This window comes from Mytilinidion resinicola (assembly GCF_010093595.1).
Source record: "Mytilinidion resinicola strain CBS 304.34 unplaced genomic scaffold BDZ99scaffold_1, whole genome shotgun sequence".
In the NCBI taxonomy this organism is placed as follows: Eukaryota; Fungi; Ascomycota; class Dothideomycetes; order Mytilinidiales; family Mytilinidiaceae; genus Mytilinidion; species Mytilinidion resinicola.
Genome location: NW_022985437.1, coordinates 2,949,578 through 2,963,389, shown reverse-complemented (window position 1 = coordinate 2,963,389; position 13,812 = coordinate 2,949,578). Strand labels below are relative to the sequence as shown.

At 52.5% G+C, this 13,812-nt stretch overlaps 5 protein-coding genes across 5 annotated transcripts; 4 read left to right on the top strand and 1 right to left on the bottom strand.

Moving 5' to 3' along the window:
* Positions 1–1,968: 1,968 nt before the first annotated feature.
* On the bottom strand, positions 1,969–3,270 carry BDZ99DRAFT_514077 (uncharacterized protein; the record flags this gene model as incomplete). Its single annotated transcript, XM_033724797.1, has 4 exons — positions 1,969–2,321; positions 2,388–2,763; positions 2,814–2,921; positions 3,178–3,270. The coding sequence occupies 4 exons, from the start codon at positions 3,268–3,270 to the stop codon at positions 1,969–1,971; spliced, it is 930 nt and encodes a 309-aa protein (XP_033584826.1).
* Positions 3,271–5,294: 2,024 nt separating this feature from the next.
* BDZ99DRAFT_514075 (uncharacterized protein) lies at positions 5,295–8,050 on the top strand (the record flags this gene model as incomplete). Its single annotated transcript, XM_033724796.1, has 4 exons — positions 5,295–6,081; positions 7,163–7,257; positions 7,312–7,396; positions 7,455–8,050. The coding sequence occupies 4 exons, from the start codon at positions 5,295–5,297 to the stop codon at positions 8,048–8,050; spliced, it is 1,563 nt and encodes a 520-aa protein (XP_033584825.1).
* Positions 8,051–8,704: 654 nt separating this feature from the next.
* Positions 8,705–10,402, top strand: BDZ99DRAFT_470804 (uncharacterized protein; the record flags this gene model as incomplete). The annotated part of the gene is made up of 5 exons (XM_033721658.1): positions 8,705–9,052; positions 9,289–9,366; positions 9,423–9,529; positions 9,591–9,948; positions 10,025–10,402. The coding sequence occupies 5 exons, from the start codon at positions 8,705–8,707 to the stop codon at positions 10,400–10,402; spliced, it is 1,269 nt and encodes a 422-aa protein (XP_033584824.1).
* A 2,086-nt stretch (positions 10,403–12,488) lies between these two features.
* On the top strand, positions 12,489–13,100 carry BDZ99DRAFT_514073 (uncharacterized protein; the record flags this gene model as incomplete). Its single annotated transcript, XM_033724795.1, has 2 exons — positions 12,489–12,651; positions 12,739–13,100. The coding sequence occupies 2 exons, from the start codon at positions 12,489–12,491 to the stop codon at positions 13,098–13,100; spliced, it is 525 nt and encodes a 174-aa protein (XP_033584823.1).
* A 36-nt stretch (positions 13,101–13,136) lies between these two features.
* Positions 13,137–13,505, top strand: BDZ99DRAFT_514072 (uncharacterized protein; the record flags this gene model as incomplete). Its single annotated transcript, XM_033724794.1, has 2 exons — positions 13,137–13,154; positions 13,218–13,505. 2 exons carry the CDS (start codon positions 13,137–13,139, stop codon positions 13,503–13,505), a joined length of 306 nt encoding a protein of 101 aa, XP_033584822.1.
* Between the last annotated feature and the right edge of the window lie 307 nt (positions 13,506–13,812).

The window sequence follows — 13,812 nt, the reverse complement described above, 5'->3', positions numbered from 1 at the left end:
GCCACACCAGCCATGGATCATACTGTGAGTAGGCAGGAGAGTAGTACTAAGACTGTTGCGGCTTCGGACCAAATTCGTAAGCGGGAGTCCAGCCTGCCACTGCAGCTTCTCCACATGGCCTCAGGCTGTAAACGGACGCCAGCCCCGTTACGACTATCATCGCAGGATGGGTGCTGTCTCGATTGTCGTTCTGGTCCGGGGCAGATGAATTCGAGTTCTTCTCGCGGTCTTGGGCAGGCAAATGCCACTCATTATTGAGATTGTTATAGTAGGGTTAACACAGAGAAATCGATGTACAGCGTAAGACTTACCAATCTAAAGCACAATCCCCAGGCGCTTGCTTGGCTTGCTATTATGGCTTCTGCCCATCAAACAGGTCAAGATCACACTTGGACAACTCGATCGCTGATGTCTTCTTTATGTGCTTACTCGCCTCGTGGAATCTAAGGTGGAGGAGAGCCGGGTGCTCTGGAGCAGAGAGGAAAATGTCAGATTGGAGAGGGAACGGGCACGTTGGCGGTATCGGCCTGGAACGCGGGATCTTCGATCTTTCCTGTAGATGGATGGTGACGGCCTCGCGGGACTAGTGATTTCAGGAATGTAGTGAGGTAGGAAGTGAAGTTGGAAGTGAGGTAGGAGGTGAGATAGGAAGTGAGTGTTTGCGGCGGCCGGTTGTTTAGGGCGTTAAGTAGCTCGTTAAACAGGTAGCTCGCGATACACTCCAGATTATGCAAACGTCTTATACAAAACACGGAACGGGCTCGGCTAGTCTTGTTCGCCACCGCTTTGGGCACCTACGTGGGCTTCTATTCGATTACAGTGTAAAGGTCGATACATTCGAAACTAGGAGTCCCGCATTCTCTTAGCCTAGAGCCCTCAAAGAACGCAGCATCCGGATGATGAGACATATCGAAGATATCATCCCCATTCTCGACCCTCTTGCACCGCATCGAACGAAGATCCCTCTTCTATTCCGCAAGTCGATTCGAGTGAAACCCATGAGATGTACCGCACCGTCTCGAACAATTCGTCGTCGTTTAGCGATGTATGTTGAAGGACTCTTTCCAGTGGCGGGCAAGCGCAACCGCCGTGGCTGGCTCTTCATCATAGAACTCCTCGTACTATACTGCGCAAATGTTAACTAAGATGCTCAAAGTGAAGTCTAGAATAGTGAGATGGGTATACCTTTTGGAAAGTCCTGAGACACGGTCTGGTACAACTGAGTTCCTTCACGCGGCCGTTCCTTGAAGAAGTCGAAAAGGTGTCTAGTTTCAAGCCGCGCAGCCAGTTGCTGGACGAAAACTGTGCGCCCGTCACGCTCGTCTTCACTTAGTACTAATTCTAGTGTCTTGCCGTAGCGAAGTTTGTCCTTATCTTGCGTAATATGTCGACCGCGGTAAAACTCAGGCTGGTGAGAAACCCCCAAAAGTAGCAACAAGTCGCACTTTTCCGATTCTCTCGCCTCAAGACAACAGCAGAAATGCATCGAAGTCCTCGCAAACCGATCAGAACTTTCAGGCAAACAGATGTCCCACACCTCTGATCTTTTGAGCTTTTATGTCTAGGCCAACACCACTATCTACCAGAGCCGGCGTTGCAGGCCTACTACGTTTGTCTTATAGAACGCTATGTTGCCCCTTAATGCAACGTACAAGCTATTCGCATGACCAACGCGCGACCAACTTTGAAAGTACCCGAATCGTGTTGCTCCCATGTCACTATTACCGTCGAGGACGAGTAGCGGGCGAGCGGTGTAGAAGACGACGTAAAAGTTGGCGTAGAGGTTCTGCAGGCGTTGGTACGGCCGTGTGGAGCCGGGTCCGTCGAAGGGAGGGAGCCGGGTCCGTCGAAGGGAGGGAGCCTCTGGACCGCGACGAGGCGTGCGGCTTCTTGCTGTCCAAAATTGCCCTCAACACCGACGACGCCTGCAGGGAGGTGGTTGCGTGTTGATGTTCCGGGCATCTTTTTTCATGCTCCATGGTGTATAAAGAGGGTGCCGTGGGGGGCGAGGCTGTAGAGGAGCAGAACTGGCGATTGCGGATAGGCTTCGTGATCCGTATGTTTCAGCTGGATGGCGAACTTCTCCGGCAAGTTGAACATTCTGTCCTCGTTTGCATAGCCGTATAGGTCGACAGCCGTGACGCGGAGCGATAACCAAGTAGCGAGGTCGAATTGTGGTTGAGTGATAATCCCACGAAGCGACTCCAAACTAGGCTGCCCCTCCTGACCAACAAACATGGAAGTGATGAACGGACCAGATCCGATGATCGCTATCTTTCCGCTACGGTATCTGGGCGGACAGAAGATAGTGATCATAGGATCTGTCTACCCATCTCAGAGAGGTCGGCCTGGTCGGCGATCTCAGAAGTGTCGACACCCATGCAGACCCCGACAGTCATCGTCGTCTTCGCCGAATTCAGGCTCGGCGCTTGAGCTCGACTCTCCTTGCTTTGCAGCGCAGAGGCCAGAGGATTTCAACTTCGCCATAGGGCTCGAGTCTCCGGTCCGATCGGCGACAGGCAAGCTGGCTGCTCGTAGCTTAACCATCAGGCTCTTCTTCTCTGTCTCGTCGCCTTCCTTGGTTGTGCTGCGGCGCGCTCGTTCTGCTCCAGATTCGCGGAGGATGTCTCCAATCTCTCCGGTGACAGCCAAGCTGGCTGCTCGTAGCTTCACAATGAAGGTCTTCTTCTCTGTCTCGTCACTTTCTTTGGTCGTGTTGCGACGCACTCGTTTCGCTCCAGGTTCGCGGAAGGCATCTTCTAGCTGCTGTCAAATTGGGAGCGAGCCATCGGGGTTAATACCAAGATGCATACAAGGTCGAGAGATTTCTTGATCGCAGAGAGGAGCACGTTGAGCTGTGGTGTTGGTGCGAAGGACGGGTGAGATCTCGCGAAGTGTTTGGAGGGGTGTGGGTCATGTGACTATGCCAAGGACGGCTGACTAAGTCTCGTCAGCGTCAAGGGCTCGACTTTGTAGGAACCAAGCCAGAGTACCTTATGCAGCCGCGAATGCCTGCGCAATTTATACTATTAATCTCGATTTTTTGGAATCTAGTGTATATCGGAAGCGCTTTAAAAGACTCCTAGTGTATCAAAACCTAATCGCAATCCTACCACAGCCGGAAATTACCGCCGTGTATACAACCCTCTCCTAGAATTGAAGGTTTTCCTAGATCACATCAGCCTTAGCTAGAAGCTTATTCAAGTGCTGGATATGCACTATGTTCTCTTCGACATCAGGTGGTAGACGCTTAGCTAGGTCCTCCGTCATATCAATCGAGAAGGCAAGCTTGGCCCTCTCCCTCTAGTTCATCATAGTCATGAAATACCCCGACAGATACCTCGTAGAATTCTCCATCTCCTGGTCGTCCATGGGTATGATCTCCGAGTTGCCTAAATACAGCAATTGGCGGCGGACGCTTTCAAGGAGTCCGGAGAAAACGCGAACTTAGTTTTCTTTTTGCCACGTTTCTGGCGTAACTCAATGAGAAAATATCCTGCCGGACCGACGAGATGGCTAATATAGGCGGCCGTGAGACCAGGGAAATAGCCGTCCTAGTTCAAGATTTGGTACCATTCCGACGTCCGTCCTCTAATTTCGATGCGTTCGATTTGTGAGTTGTGGTAGAAAAGCGTGGGATCAAAGTCGCTCGTGAAGGCTCGAAAGAAGAACGAACAAATATCTCTATGTCTACCGGAAAGGGAGAGCTTGTACATAAGTCGTGTTGCGATATCTCTATCCTCGACATTAAAGCAGTGAAAACATGAGAAAGATCGGAATAGCTCGTACAACCCCTTGTTAACCATGGTGATGGCTATTTAGGTGCTGATATGCCGATCATCGATGTTATGCGAAGCTTCCATGACCTTACCTTGGCCGTTTCTCGAAGGGACCGCACGCCAAAACAAACTCACTATCTCTCTCATCCCATGAGCACGTTCCATGCACTCTTCGCCTCGTAGGCAGCCTTTCAGCCAAAGAATGCTCTGATTTCTACTACGTCATTCTAGAAAGCCTGATCTTGGGTATAACGCTACACCGGCTTCATGCTTGCCCGTTTGACACCAGTGTGGGAGACGGCCCAGCCATCAGGGATCCCGCGAGTCAAGAGGTAGCCCAATTCCCAACGTTGGGAATCTGATTGCTTGACGTTTGTGTGCGTGTTTCCCGTGAGACATATTGCTTGGCGTAGGTCATGGTTTGCACCCTGATTGGCCTTCTTCATTACTCACCAGTATTAAAACATCTTCAATCCAACATCACAGCGTGTGGTATCCAACTTCCAATCACACCTGAACTCACAGGTTCCCTTCACTACGCCATGGCTTCTTCGAACTCTTCCCTTAAACCAGTGGATGCCTTCTCCGGCTCGTTCCAGTTCGGCCCCTTCGATAAATACAATGTCAAGAATTTGATCCAAGACATGGGCGAATCGCTGGAAAACCTACCCTTCAAACTATACGAGATACCAGAGTCCAGTGCTCTAGCGGTGGTGTATGCGGCAAACTACTTCACGAATGGGCAGGATCTGATAGGAATCCTCTGGCGTGCGGGTGCGACGAATGCAGAGCACTACGAGTTCCAGTGGGCCGGCGCAATTGATTCTGGAAAATCGAACGACTGGGGTCTGCCGTCCGACGGGGAGGGTGAGATAACTCCAAACCGCAGCATTGGGAATCCACCTGATGGGGTGCTGGCATAGGGTATAGATTCGGAAGACAGTGAGAATGACGTGACGGAATGGGAGCTTTGGCATGCCTCGTTCCAAGGATACTTTCAGGCAAAGTAAAGCCGTTAGGGAGGCTTCTAGAAGATTTTCAGCGGAGGTCCAGACAAGCTGGCTCAAATGATAGAACTTTGCTGATTTGATTGCATGCCTGACACGGAGTGGTGTGATGACCCAGGCGTGTGATAATCTGCAATCATGTTAGCTTGCTTCGAACCAGAGTTCTACCCACATTCAAGTACATCTATGCCTCTCCGCTCAACATGTGTGATCTATCCGGTCTTTACTTGTCGGCTTTCTAGACCTAATGGATGACAAACCTACCACGCCAGGCTCCGGATCTGACTCAAACTTAGAAAAGAATTCACATTCTACTAAAAGTCCACTCAATCGGTATCCTAAACCAACACCCCAGGGACCAAGGCTAAGATTTGACGGAGTCTTTCACTCATCTCGTGATATCGGAGCTGAAGAAAGTCAAATAAGGACTAGGGTGCCCATGACTCCTCCTAGGCCTGCACCACACAGGTCCATGCCGTCCGCTAGGGCTTTGCAGACAAATAGTGTCATGCCCGGAATGGGAGAGACCTACACCTCGACCGCAACATCAGCTGAGGCCGATTCTACCGCCCCAGGTATTCAGGGCAATCTTTCCGAATACGGTCCCATCGACTACACTGCCGGTCCTGGAAATCCGTCTGATTCTTTTGATATGTTCAGCAACGCTGCTTTGTTTAGTCCGAATGCTCCCACCGCTCTATTAAGTCCCACTGCTCCAACTGTCAGTCCCATTACCCCAGCTCAAGTCACTCCTACCGCTCCTACAGTCAGTCCGTTCACGCCGCCTTCTAGAGTCAGTCGATTCGCCCTGGCTCCTCCAAACAGGGCCTCTTCTTCAGCTCGTGGAGCCGAACCGTTTCCCTTGCCTCATGGCGCCAATCCTTTTGCGCCCGCTCTTGGGAATCGAACGTTCGACCCGTTCCCCAGAGTGCAACCTCCTCCTGCAAATCCCCCTTTTCAGCCATCTCGTCGTCCCGCCCTTGCTCCCAGGCCTGGCCCGTCCCTTACCAACCCAGTAGTCCCCCTTACTAACCCAACCGTCCGGCCCGACTTCAACGGATCCTTCACGCTCGGCCCTTTCCCCCGCGAAAACGTCATCCCAGTGATAGAGCGCTGCGACCCAGAAACCGCCAACCGTCCCAGCCTCACCCTTGAGAGCATCCCCGAAGCCGTGACAGCGATCCAAGCCCGGACGTATTTCACCAACGGATGCGATCTGATAGGCTTTCTGTGGAGGGACCTGTTCCCAGAGCAGGTAGAATCGGCGTTGTTTTGGGCTAGAGCGGTCCCGCCGGGTATGCTCCGTGTGGAAGGGAGGAGGCTAGATAGGCCTAGCAGCAGGCTGGATAGGCCTAGCAGCGAGGAGGAGTGGGGGGAGTGGAATCAGTGGCATGAGACGTTGAAGAATTACTTCCGGCCGGAGTGATGGGGTGGGAGGGGTGGGAGTGTGTAGCTAGGGTGTCAGAGTTAGCGTGGGAATGGAGTGAGATTGGTGGTGATGGCTTTGTGTACGTGCTGGAGTGCTGAAAAGTTTGATGTCAGATATGTGATGCTAGGAGCTTTCTATCCTATTTAGAATTTCTTGAGTGTGCTGAGGCTAGACAGACGGCGGCAGTGTAGTATCCATGGACTCATGAGGAAGGGCGGATATGCGGCGGGCGGAAGAAGATCCCGTCAGCCTTTCCGATAGTGTACGTGGAGACATTTCTTAAGGGGGACAGCGGCGTAATGGTGCTCTTGCGCTGGACATGTTGTAAAGAGATTGATGAACAGGAAGAAAGCGCGGTTCATTAAGACGTCACAGTTGAAGTGGAACATGTTGTTCAAAAGGGTGGAGATGCCTGTTGCTGAAGACGCGGGCGGAGAGCAAGGTCGAGCGCCCCTTATTTAATTATATATTTGCCACAAGTTGGACTGTTTTCCGCCCTCACCCCGTCCAGTGGTGAGGGTGGCTAAGAAACATCGCTAACATCTATCATAGTTCACAACCAGAAGAACCGGGTTCGGTACCCGTGAAGGCATATATTTTTTGCATTTTGTTTTCATCTAAGCAGCTCTATCTGTAGACGTTATAGTGTTTTGCTTTTGATTTTTGAACTTGCGGACTGGTGGTCATGATGAACTGCGTAGAGTGGAACGTCAGGTGATGTGGCGAGCCGAGGAATGTTTGGTCGCCGAGAGTTCCTGTGCGTGGGCGTGAATATCTAAACGTGCTGCGGCGGCCAGTGCTTTCTACCCACAACACCGCAACACCACAACACCACAATCTCTGATCTCGCCGCACCTGCGCTACAGTAGCACTACACCAACAGATTCAAAGTCACAAAAGCAGAGATCCAGAGCTCCCACCACAGAGCACTGCTCGTTCACTCCCAGTCCAGCTTCACCGCGCTCAAGGATTCGTCGGCTTAACAGTCAAGTCTCCAGCTTCGTCTCCAGCACTTGGTCAGCGCAGCATCTACCTCACCAGCGTCAGTATTGATCTACTACTGCCCAGAACCACGCTTACACCGACTCCCGTACAGATCACCGCAGGACTTGCTACAACAGTCGCAGTATCAATGGCGCCAAAGAAGGAGAAGGCTGTGCCACAGAAGGGTGACGACAGGTGTGAGTGTTCCTCTATGCCATGGCGCATCGCAAGACGTAAACTGATGGTGTCGCAAAGGCCAAGCTTGTAGAGCTTCGAAGAAAGGATGCGAAAAGCGCCCGGGCCAGTCGCGTTGTGAGCGTTGTCTGCTCCCTCAGTTCCTCGGTAACGCTTGCATCAAGTCGGGTCAGACGCCACAGCAGTCGCAGTCAGGTGTGACGAAGAAGCCTAGCGGAAGAGCTGCTGTTCGTGCTGGATCTTCCCGCTCCGCCTCCACCAACCGTCAGGCCCTCAAACGCAAGGCTACCAACAGTCCCACGGCTTCGACCACCAACCGCCGCAAGAGTGTCACACCAGCAGCCCTGGCTACGAGCGGTGGCTCCTTGGACATCAGCGCCTTGCACGGCCAGCCAGGGTACGACTTTCCCGGTTTGAAGCGCTTGGTCGACAATTACATGGAGCGCGAGGCAGGCGGTAGTGTGGGACAACCTAGAACATCCACGAGTGCGGCACCTGTGGCAGGTTCGGGCAGCATCGGTCGGGTTCACCACGAGCAAGAGACTGGTAGGGAGGTCGATGGGACTCAGGCGGGCGGAAACGAAAGCCCGGATCGCATATCAGTCCTCTGCGTTCCAGGCCAACCGGCCGTCATTCAGAAATCTTATCAGCAGTAAGTACCTCCACTTTGTTCCTGCTGTTGAAGCATAGATATAGTGCACTGCTGTGGAACAATGGCTACATCATAGACCCGTTTGCTGACAGTAGAACTACCAGGAAACTGCCATCAGCCGACGGAGGAGACCGAGGGTGCTCCTGAGCCGGTATTCTTCCCGGTTTTGAGTCTACACAGGATTGAGAAGACCTCAAAGGGGCTACACAACGGAGAGCTGATTCTTGAGTCTCCACATTGGGTCCCTGGCTTGGAAAGCACCCGGCATTATGGCAGGCAGCTGTGGAGCGATGGGTGGCGTTGATATGGCGGTGGGGTTCGCCTGCTCGACGACTATGCGACTAATAGGCCAGAAATGGCATTTCACTTGCTTCCCTTCTCATAGTCCTTTACACCTACAGCGTAATGAACAAACTTGAAGTCACAAAGCAAGTGGCCCGCTTGGCCTCTCAGCATCAGTGCCCAACAATATGTTTCGCGTGATGCCCACGATGGCTTAACTATGACTAATGGTTCTCTGTTTTCTAAAACGCGGTGCGATACAGCGGCAGGTAAATCCACGTGAGCGCAGGGAGAAACGGAGCTCGGGGGTTGTTCTGCCAGCGGCCCCAGACAAAACCACAGCCCTTCCACGCACCACATCAATTCCTGAGACAACATGGCAGGAAAGGAGCATGAGGCCTCGGAGGCGAAGCGGGCCCCAATCCTCAACGCAATGCGCACTCGAAGGCCGCTACAAGACATCTCCGAACGATTCGGCATACCACCAACCACCGTCCGCACCACCGCGTCCACTCGGACCCGCCGCGAGAACAGGATGGCTCGCCGTGCAGTCCAGATCTACGAAGACTCCCCGACCCGAGGGCGTGAACCTACCCAACCTGAAGGCCTCTCTACGGCGCCAACCCCTCCTCCGCTCCTGGCTGCTACAAGCAACGACGGGCCAGCAATGACGTCGTCGCACTCAGACGCGGCTTCGGCGGAGTCCAGCTCTTCCGCCACGCAGGTATGATTGCCCGTATGTTCTCTAGAACTAGGAGCAGAAAGAGATCATGTCACTAATACCCCGCGTTCTCAGGGCGACACTGATGTTTTCACTCCCGACGAGGCCGCCAGGAACACCGAGGGCGAGGACCTGGACGACGGTTGGTGCTCCCTCTCTGTCACGGTTGCAGTCAAAGAAGCACGCTTGCTTGAAATAGAAGCTGCATTCGAGAACTCTTTGCTAATTATGTGACCTAGCTGACTGGGTTGACGAGGAGGTTGAGGTGGCATCCTCTGACGACGCCTATGACACCTAAGTTCATGCAAGGGCCACCTGTATGTGTACGCCCATCATGTACCGCTAGAGTGAGACCTGGGCTTACTAGGTATAGCTAAAGGAGTCTTTGCGATGTGGAAATGCAAGAGGCTACGGGGGCGAGATTGTAGTACGGAAGGATTGTGGGAATACCGAGGATACCGAAAAGCCGCGGGTGATCCGGTGAGAATGGCTTTATCCTGTACATCTTCTCTCTTCAACGAAAAGAACGACTTGGCATTAGCGTTACTTCCTTTGATGAGTCACTTTGTGCGCTGAGGACACAGGAAGCCCAAGAGCAAACACTACACCTGTTGGCGGCTAGGCAAGCACAGCCTGCGGACACAGACGACATACAGCGGTTCTTGGGCAACATGCTAGCTAGTAGTGAGCACTTCAGTAATGACGGCGAGAATTTCTACGGAGACCATCTGCAGAATGCCGAAGGTGGATATCAGCCCAGCGACTATCTACGGGACTTCGACTGGACAGTCCCTACTTCAAACGAACGGATGTTCAGCGTCGAAGCAATGGACATTCATGAGCGGATGCTTTTGCAGAGGTTTAAGCAGCACCCTACTACAGTTGGCGGTTATACAGACGTCAGTCATGCTTTTCGGGCAAATGTACTGCTTTGCTGGCCAGTGACACCTCCCCTCTGCTCCATGTACCGCACAGCTAATCTTACGCAGAACACGCTTCGACGACGTCAAGTCGGTCACACTCACGACGTCTTCAGAGCCGGAGCCGACGGCGGCACAACGTATGAATAACGAAACCGTCTCTCAACAAACCGTCAGTCTCGGGGAACCATTCAGCAACGCCCTCAAGGAAACGTGTTCTCTTCAGCGCGTGGTGGAAAACGCCCTAACGACGACCAAAATAGCTTATACGGGGGGTATAGTCGGACCATCCGATCGCAGACTTATGGACTGCCTTGCAGTTCTTATAGCGCTAGCTCCGGACTTCCGCGTCCATAGGGTTCCACTTCCTCTCGCCGCCAAGCAGACGCCACCGCTGCGGGTAACCTCCCCGCATCTGCAAGCGCGACGATGAGTAGGAAGAGAGGATTTTGAGCCGATAATATTCAATCTCATCAAGCCGCCTCATGCAGTGTTATTGCAAAGTCAATAATGCCCTAGAACTAAATCAATTCAAGCTCCTACCAACTCTGCCGCCCGAAGACGGCCCCTATTCCTCATTCTCTCCTCTCCTTCCAAACCATAATGCTGTGAGAATGTAATTGAGTTTCGAATATTCAACACACTAAGGCGTCTCATGCAGCGTAGTCACGATGTTAAAGGTCACCAAGCAGGGCTCCATTCCAAGACTCTGTCCACTTTGCAGCTCAAAGTCAGCCCCTATTTTGCACCCCTCCTTCCCTAGCTCTAGTCTAAAGCACTATGAAGCCGCAGTTGAACCAAGAACATTTCGTATCATGGATAGATGATAATAGCTATTCAAAGTGAAGTTGGATAGAAGAATGGTACTCGGTTAACTTCACTATTGTGTGGATGGGGGCAGGAGACTGGGCCGAAGACCGCGATCTCCACTTAGGTGGATCCGTCGACTGCCACCGGTAGCCATTATAGACCTGAGTGTTATCCCTGGATATATGCTGCCGTGGATACAACTGGCTGCCAGCGGCTTTCGATTCATGATGATATCGTATGAGGCGGCTCCATCAGTGTTCACGCTTTTGCTGGAATTGGCATCCCCTGACGTTCTGTATCGCGCGCTGGATGAATAGGGGGATGGATAAGGATGCTATACGGCCCTCAGCTTTGACAAGCTGTCTAATTGCGACTGTATTTCCGCGACTTTGACCTCGGGATAACGGCGCATGAGGTGGTTCAGGGATTGCACAGAGTCTTCGAAGTGATCCAAGCTGGCAGATTTCTAATTTGGGAGGTTGGATGAGACGGGATGTAGAATAGAGCTATTCTGGGCCAAAATGAATCATACCTTCTCTATAACATATCCTCTGCTATGCGATGGCTGTGCATGAGTTGCCATGTCCGTTCCACACGTCTTTGCAGCTAATGAAGCTCCTCGGTGATCTGTATCGGGTGGTGAAGGGGTTCGCTTGCTAAAGAAATTTGATTCCGTGCATGGAAAGTAATCCATTTTCGAATTAGGACCTTCTTCGTGACATTTTGGCTTTGTGATGATACCGCATGAGGTGGCGCAGCCAGTCCGTCCATAGATGCCGGGGAAAGCTATCGCGTGGGCAGCTCCGGCGGAGCTTTTGTCGTGGCCACTGCTCTGGATGCTCCAACACCTACACCTTCCCCCACCACCCCATGACTCCATCACCACACACTCCTGTATGCGCACGTTCCTAATAACATTAGAAACGCAGTGAGAGTACGAACAAAGCCCACCAGGCCACCGAAGAAACAGAAAGAACCTAGCCGCCCACCCAAGAAGCGAAAGCAACATTCCAGCCACGATGCCGCGCGTGAGAGCCCAGTTAGAGACATCGCAGACAGCGAGCAAGATGCTGAGGTGTCAGGTGTACTCCTAGGAAGCGCTTTTGAGAATAGTGGAGAAGCTTTTCTCTAACCAAACGCCGCGGATGCGCGCGACTCCCAGCGACCAGACAGACGTACTGTAGACACCGGGAATAATTGAGAGAGGTGGAGAGTCAGAACACAGCAACTGTGGTCTCCATCCATCCAATTCCATGACCCCAGTGGCCTTTTTGGCCACACTTACCAAACCAAGCTGCTACAAGCTCCATCGCCTCACTCCTCCGTCGCCCCCTCAACGGAGACTGTAACCGCAGCCAGAACCAATCCAGCGCCATTCGCTCTAGACTATTCCTCCAATCGTGGTCACGCGCTACGATCATTACCAACACATCGCCCCGCTGCGGCAGCTCTTCCACCTCCAAACAGTCTTCACAACTCTTCTCCCAGTAACTTGACCCAAACCTCCGGCAGCAACTTTATGGTCCCCTTGCCCAATGAGTGGAAATTTGAGTGTGTACATAGAGAGCGTCACCGGAAACCTGGGCGGTAAATTTGAATTCGAGCTGGTGTTCAAGTCGGACTTCGATCGGAACCAGACACCATCAAAGTTGACAGTCACATCCCCCGAGCATACCAGATGAGTAGACCAGGCGGAGGTACAACGCGCCATGGCTGTTTGGGAGCAACAAGGAGTCCTAGGGGGATGGGTTTACGCCGGGCCTCCTGTTCAGCGTCTGACCGAAAATGAAATGGTGATGCAGCATAGCGGTGTGGAAGGAAGCGGCCTGTGGGCCAACTCATTCCAAGGGCAAGCTCCATATATTGACGGCGGTATGGGCTATCAGACCCCGTTCGGCGCGTCTACTATCCTTGGACCCGAGCGAAATTTCCTCGACTAGGTTAGCTATAACTTCTTAGAGTCTTTTACAAACTCTGCGTTTGATCAAACAGTCTACTTACCAGTCTTTCACGCTACGCGTCAACACATCCAGAGGCCGCCTGGTGATCTGCTAGATGTCGCAAACGACGGTCGATACGTGGCGCGTCAGCCCTATCCCTACAAACGCATCACAACTGCACACGGTATTCCCGAAACTCAGATACGCGAGAAAAAGCGTCCAGGACATATTGGAACGCAGGAAACTCACCGGCTGGGAATCCAGGAGCGTCGAAGCCATCCCGATCTACATCTCCGAGGAAACGAGCAACATGGGCCACAGCATCAATATCAACCTACTCAAGGAGCGGACCAAGCTCAAAACAACCCTTCGTCTCAATAAACCGTTCCCCACGGCTTCAATGCCTTTCGAAACAATATGAATCTTCCCGGCCAGGTTAGTAAAGAAGGAATTTCTTCGTATCTTTCAAACCATCTTGCTAACTGACACACGTTTCAGGATGTATTGTATGACTTCCAAAATCACACCAAGAACCTCCACCTCACTGCCAGCCCTGGCATCTCATCCGCACAACAACCTACGCATCAGTCGAGCTCGCACGAGGATGCTCTGAATCGTCACACTTTCGCCCATCAACCGCCCCCTCCAGTCGAGCCGAGCAACCCACTGCAGAATTTCGATCATCCGCCCTACCAGCCTAGCTCACAGTATGGAAGCATCAATCATCATGGCGGCCAGATTCCGGAGGTAGAGCAAGCCGGCGATGCCTTGAATGAGTACTCCTAACACCTCGACCTCCTTCCAGAAATGAATGATATGCACCCTGATTCTCTCGAAGCTTTGAGCCCTTGGCTTAGTTTTGATAAAGAGTTTGCGCCACCCGAGCTGTCCTAGCCGCACTCCCATACACTTCTTACAGCAGGCGGAGGATGTAGGCGGAGGAAGTCCGCGATGGCGACGGATGCGGAAACGAGTACGTGTTTGTCTCGGGTTGGAGCATATGCATCATGTGTTCTTGTTGTGCTTGGGGGAACTTACAAGGGCGATGGACAAGCTCGGGGATTACCGGAAAAAACTGATCAAGTAATACTGC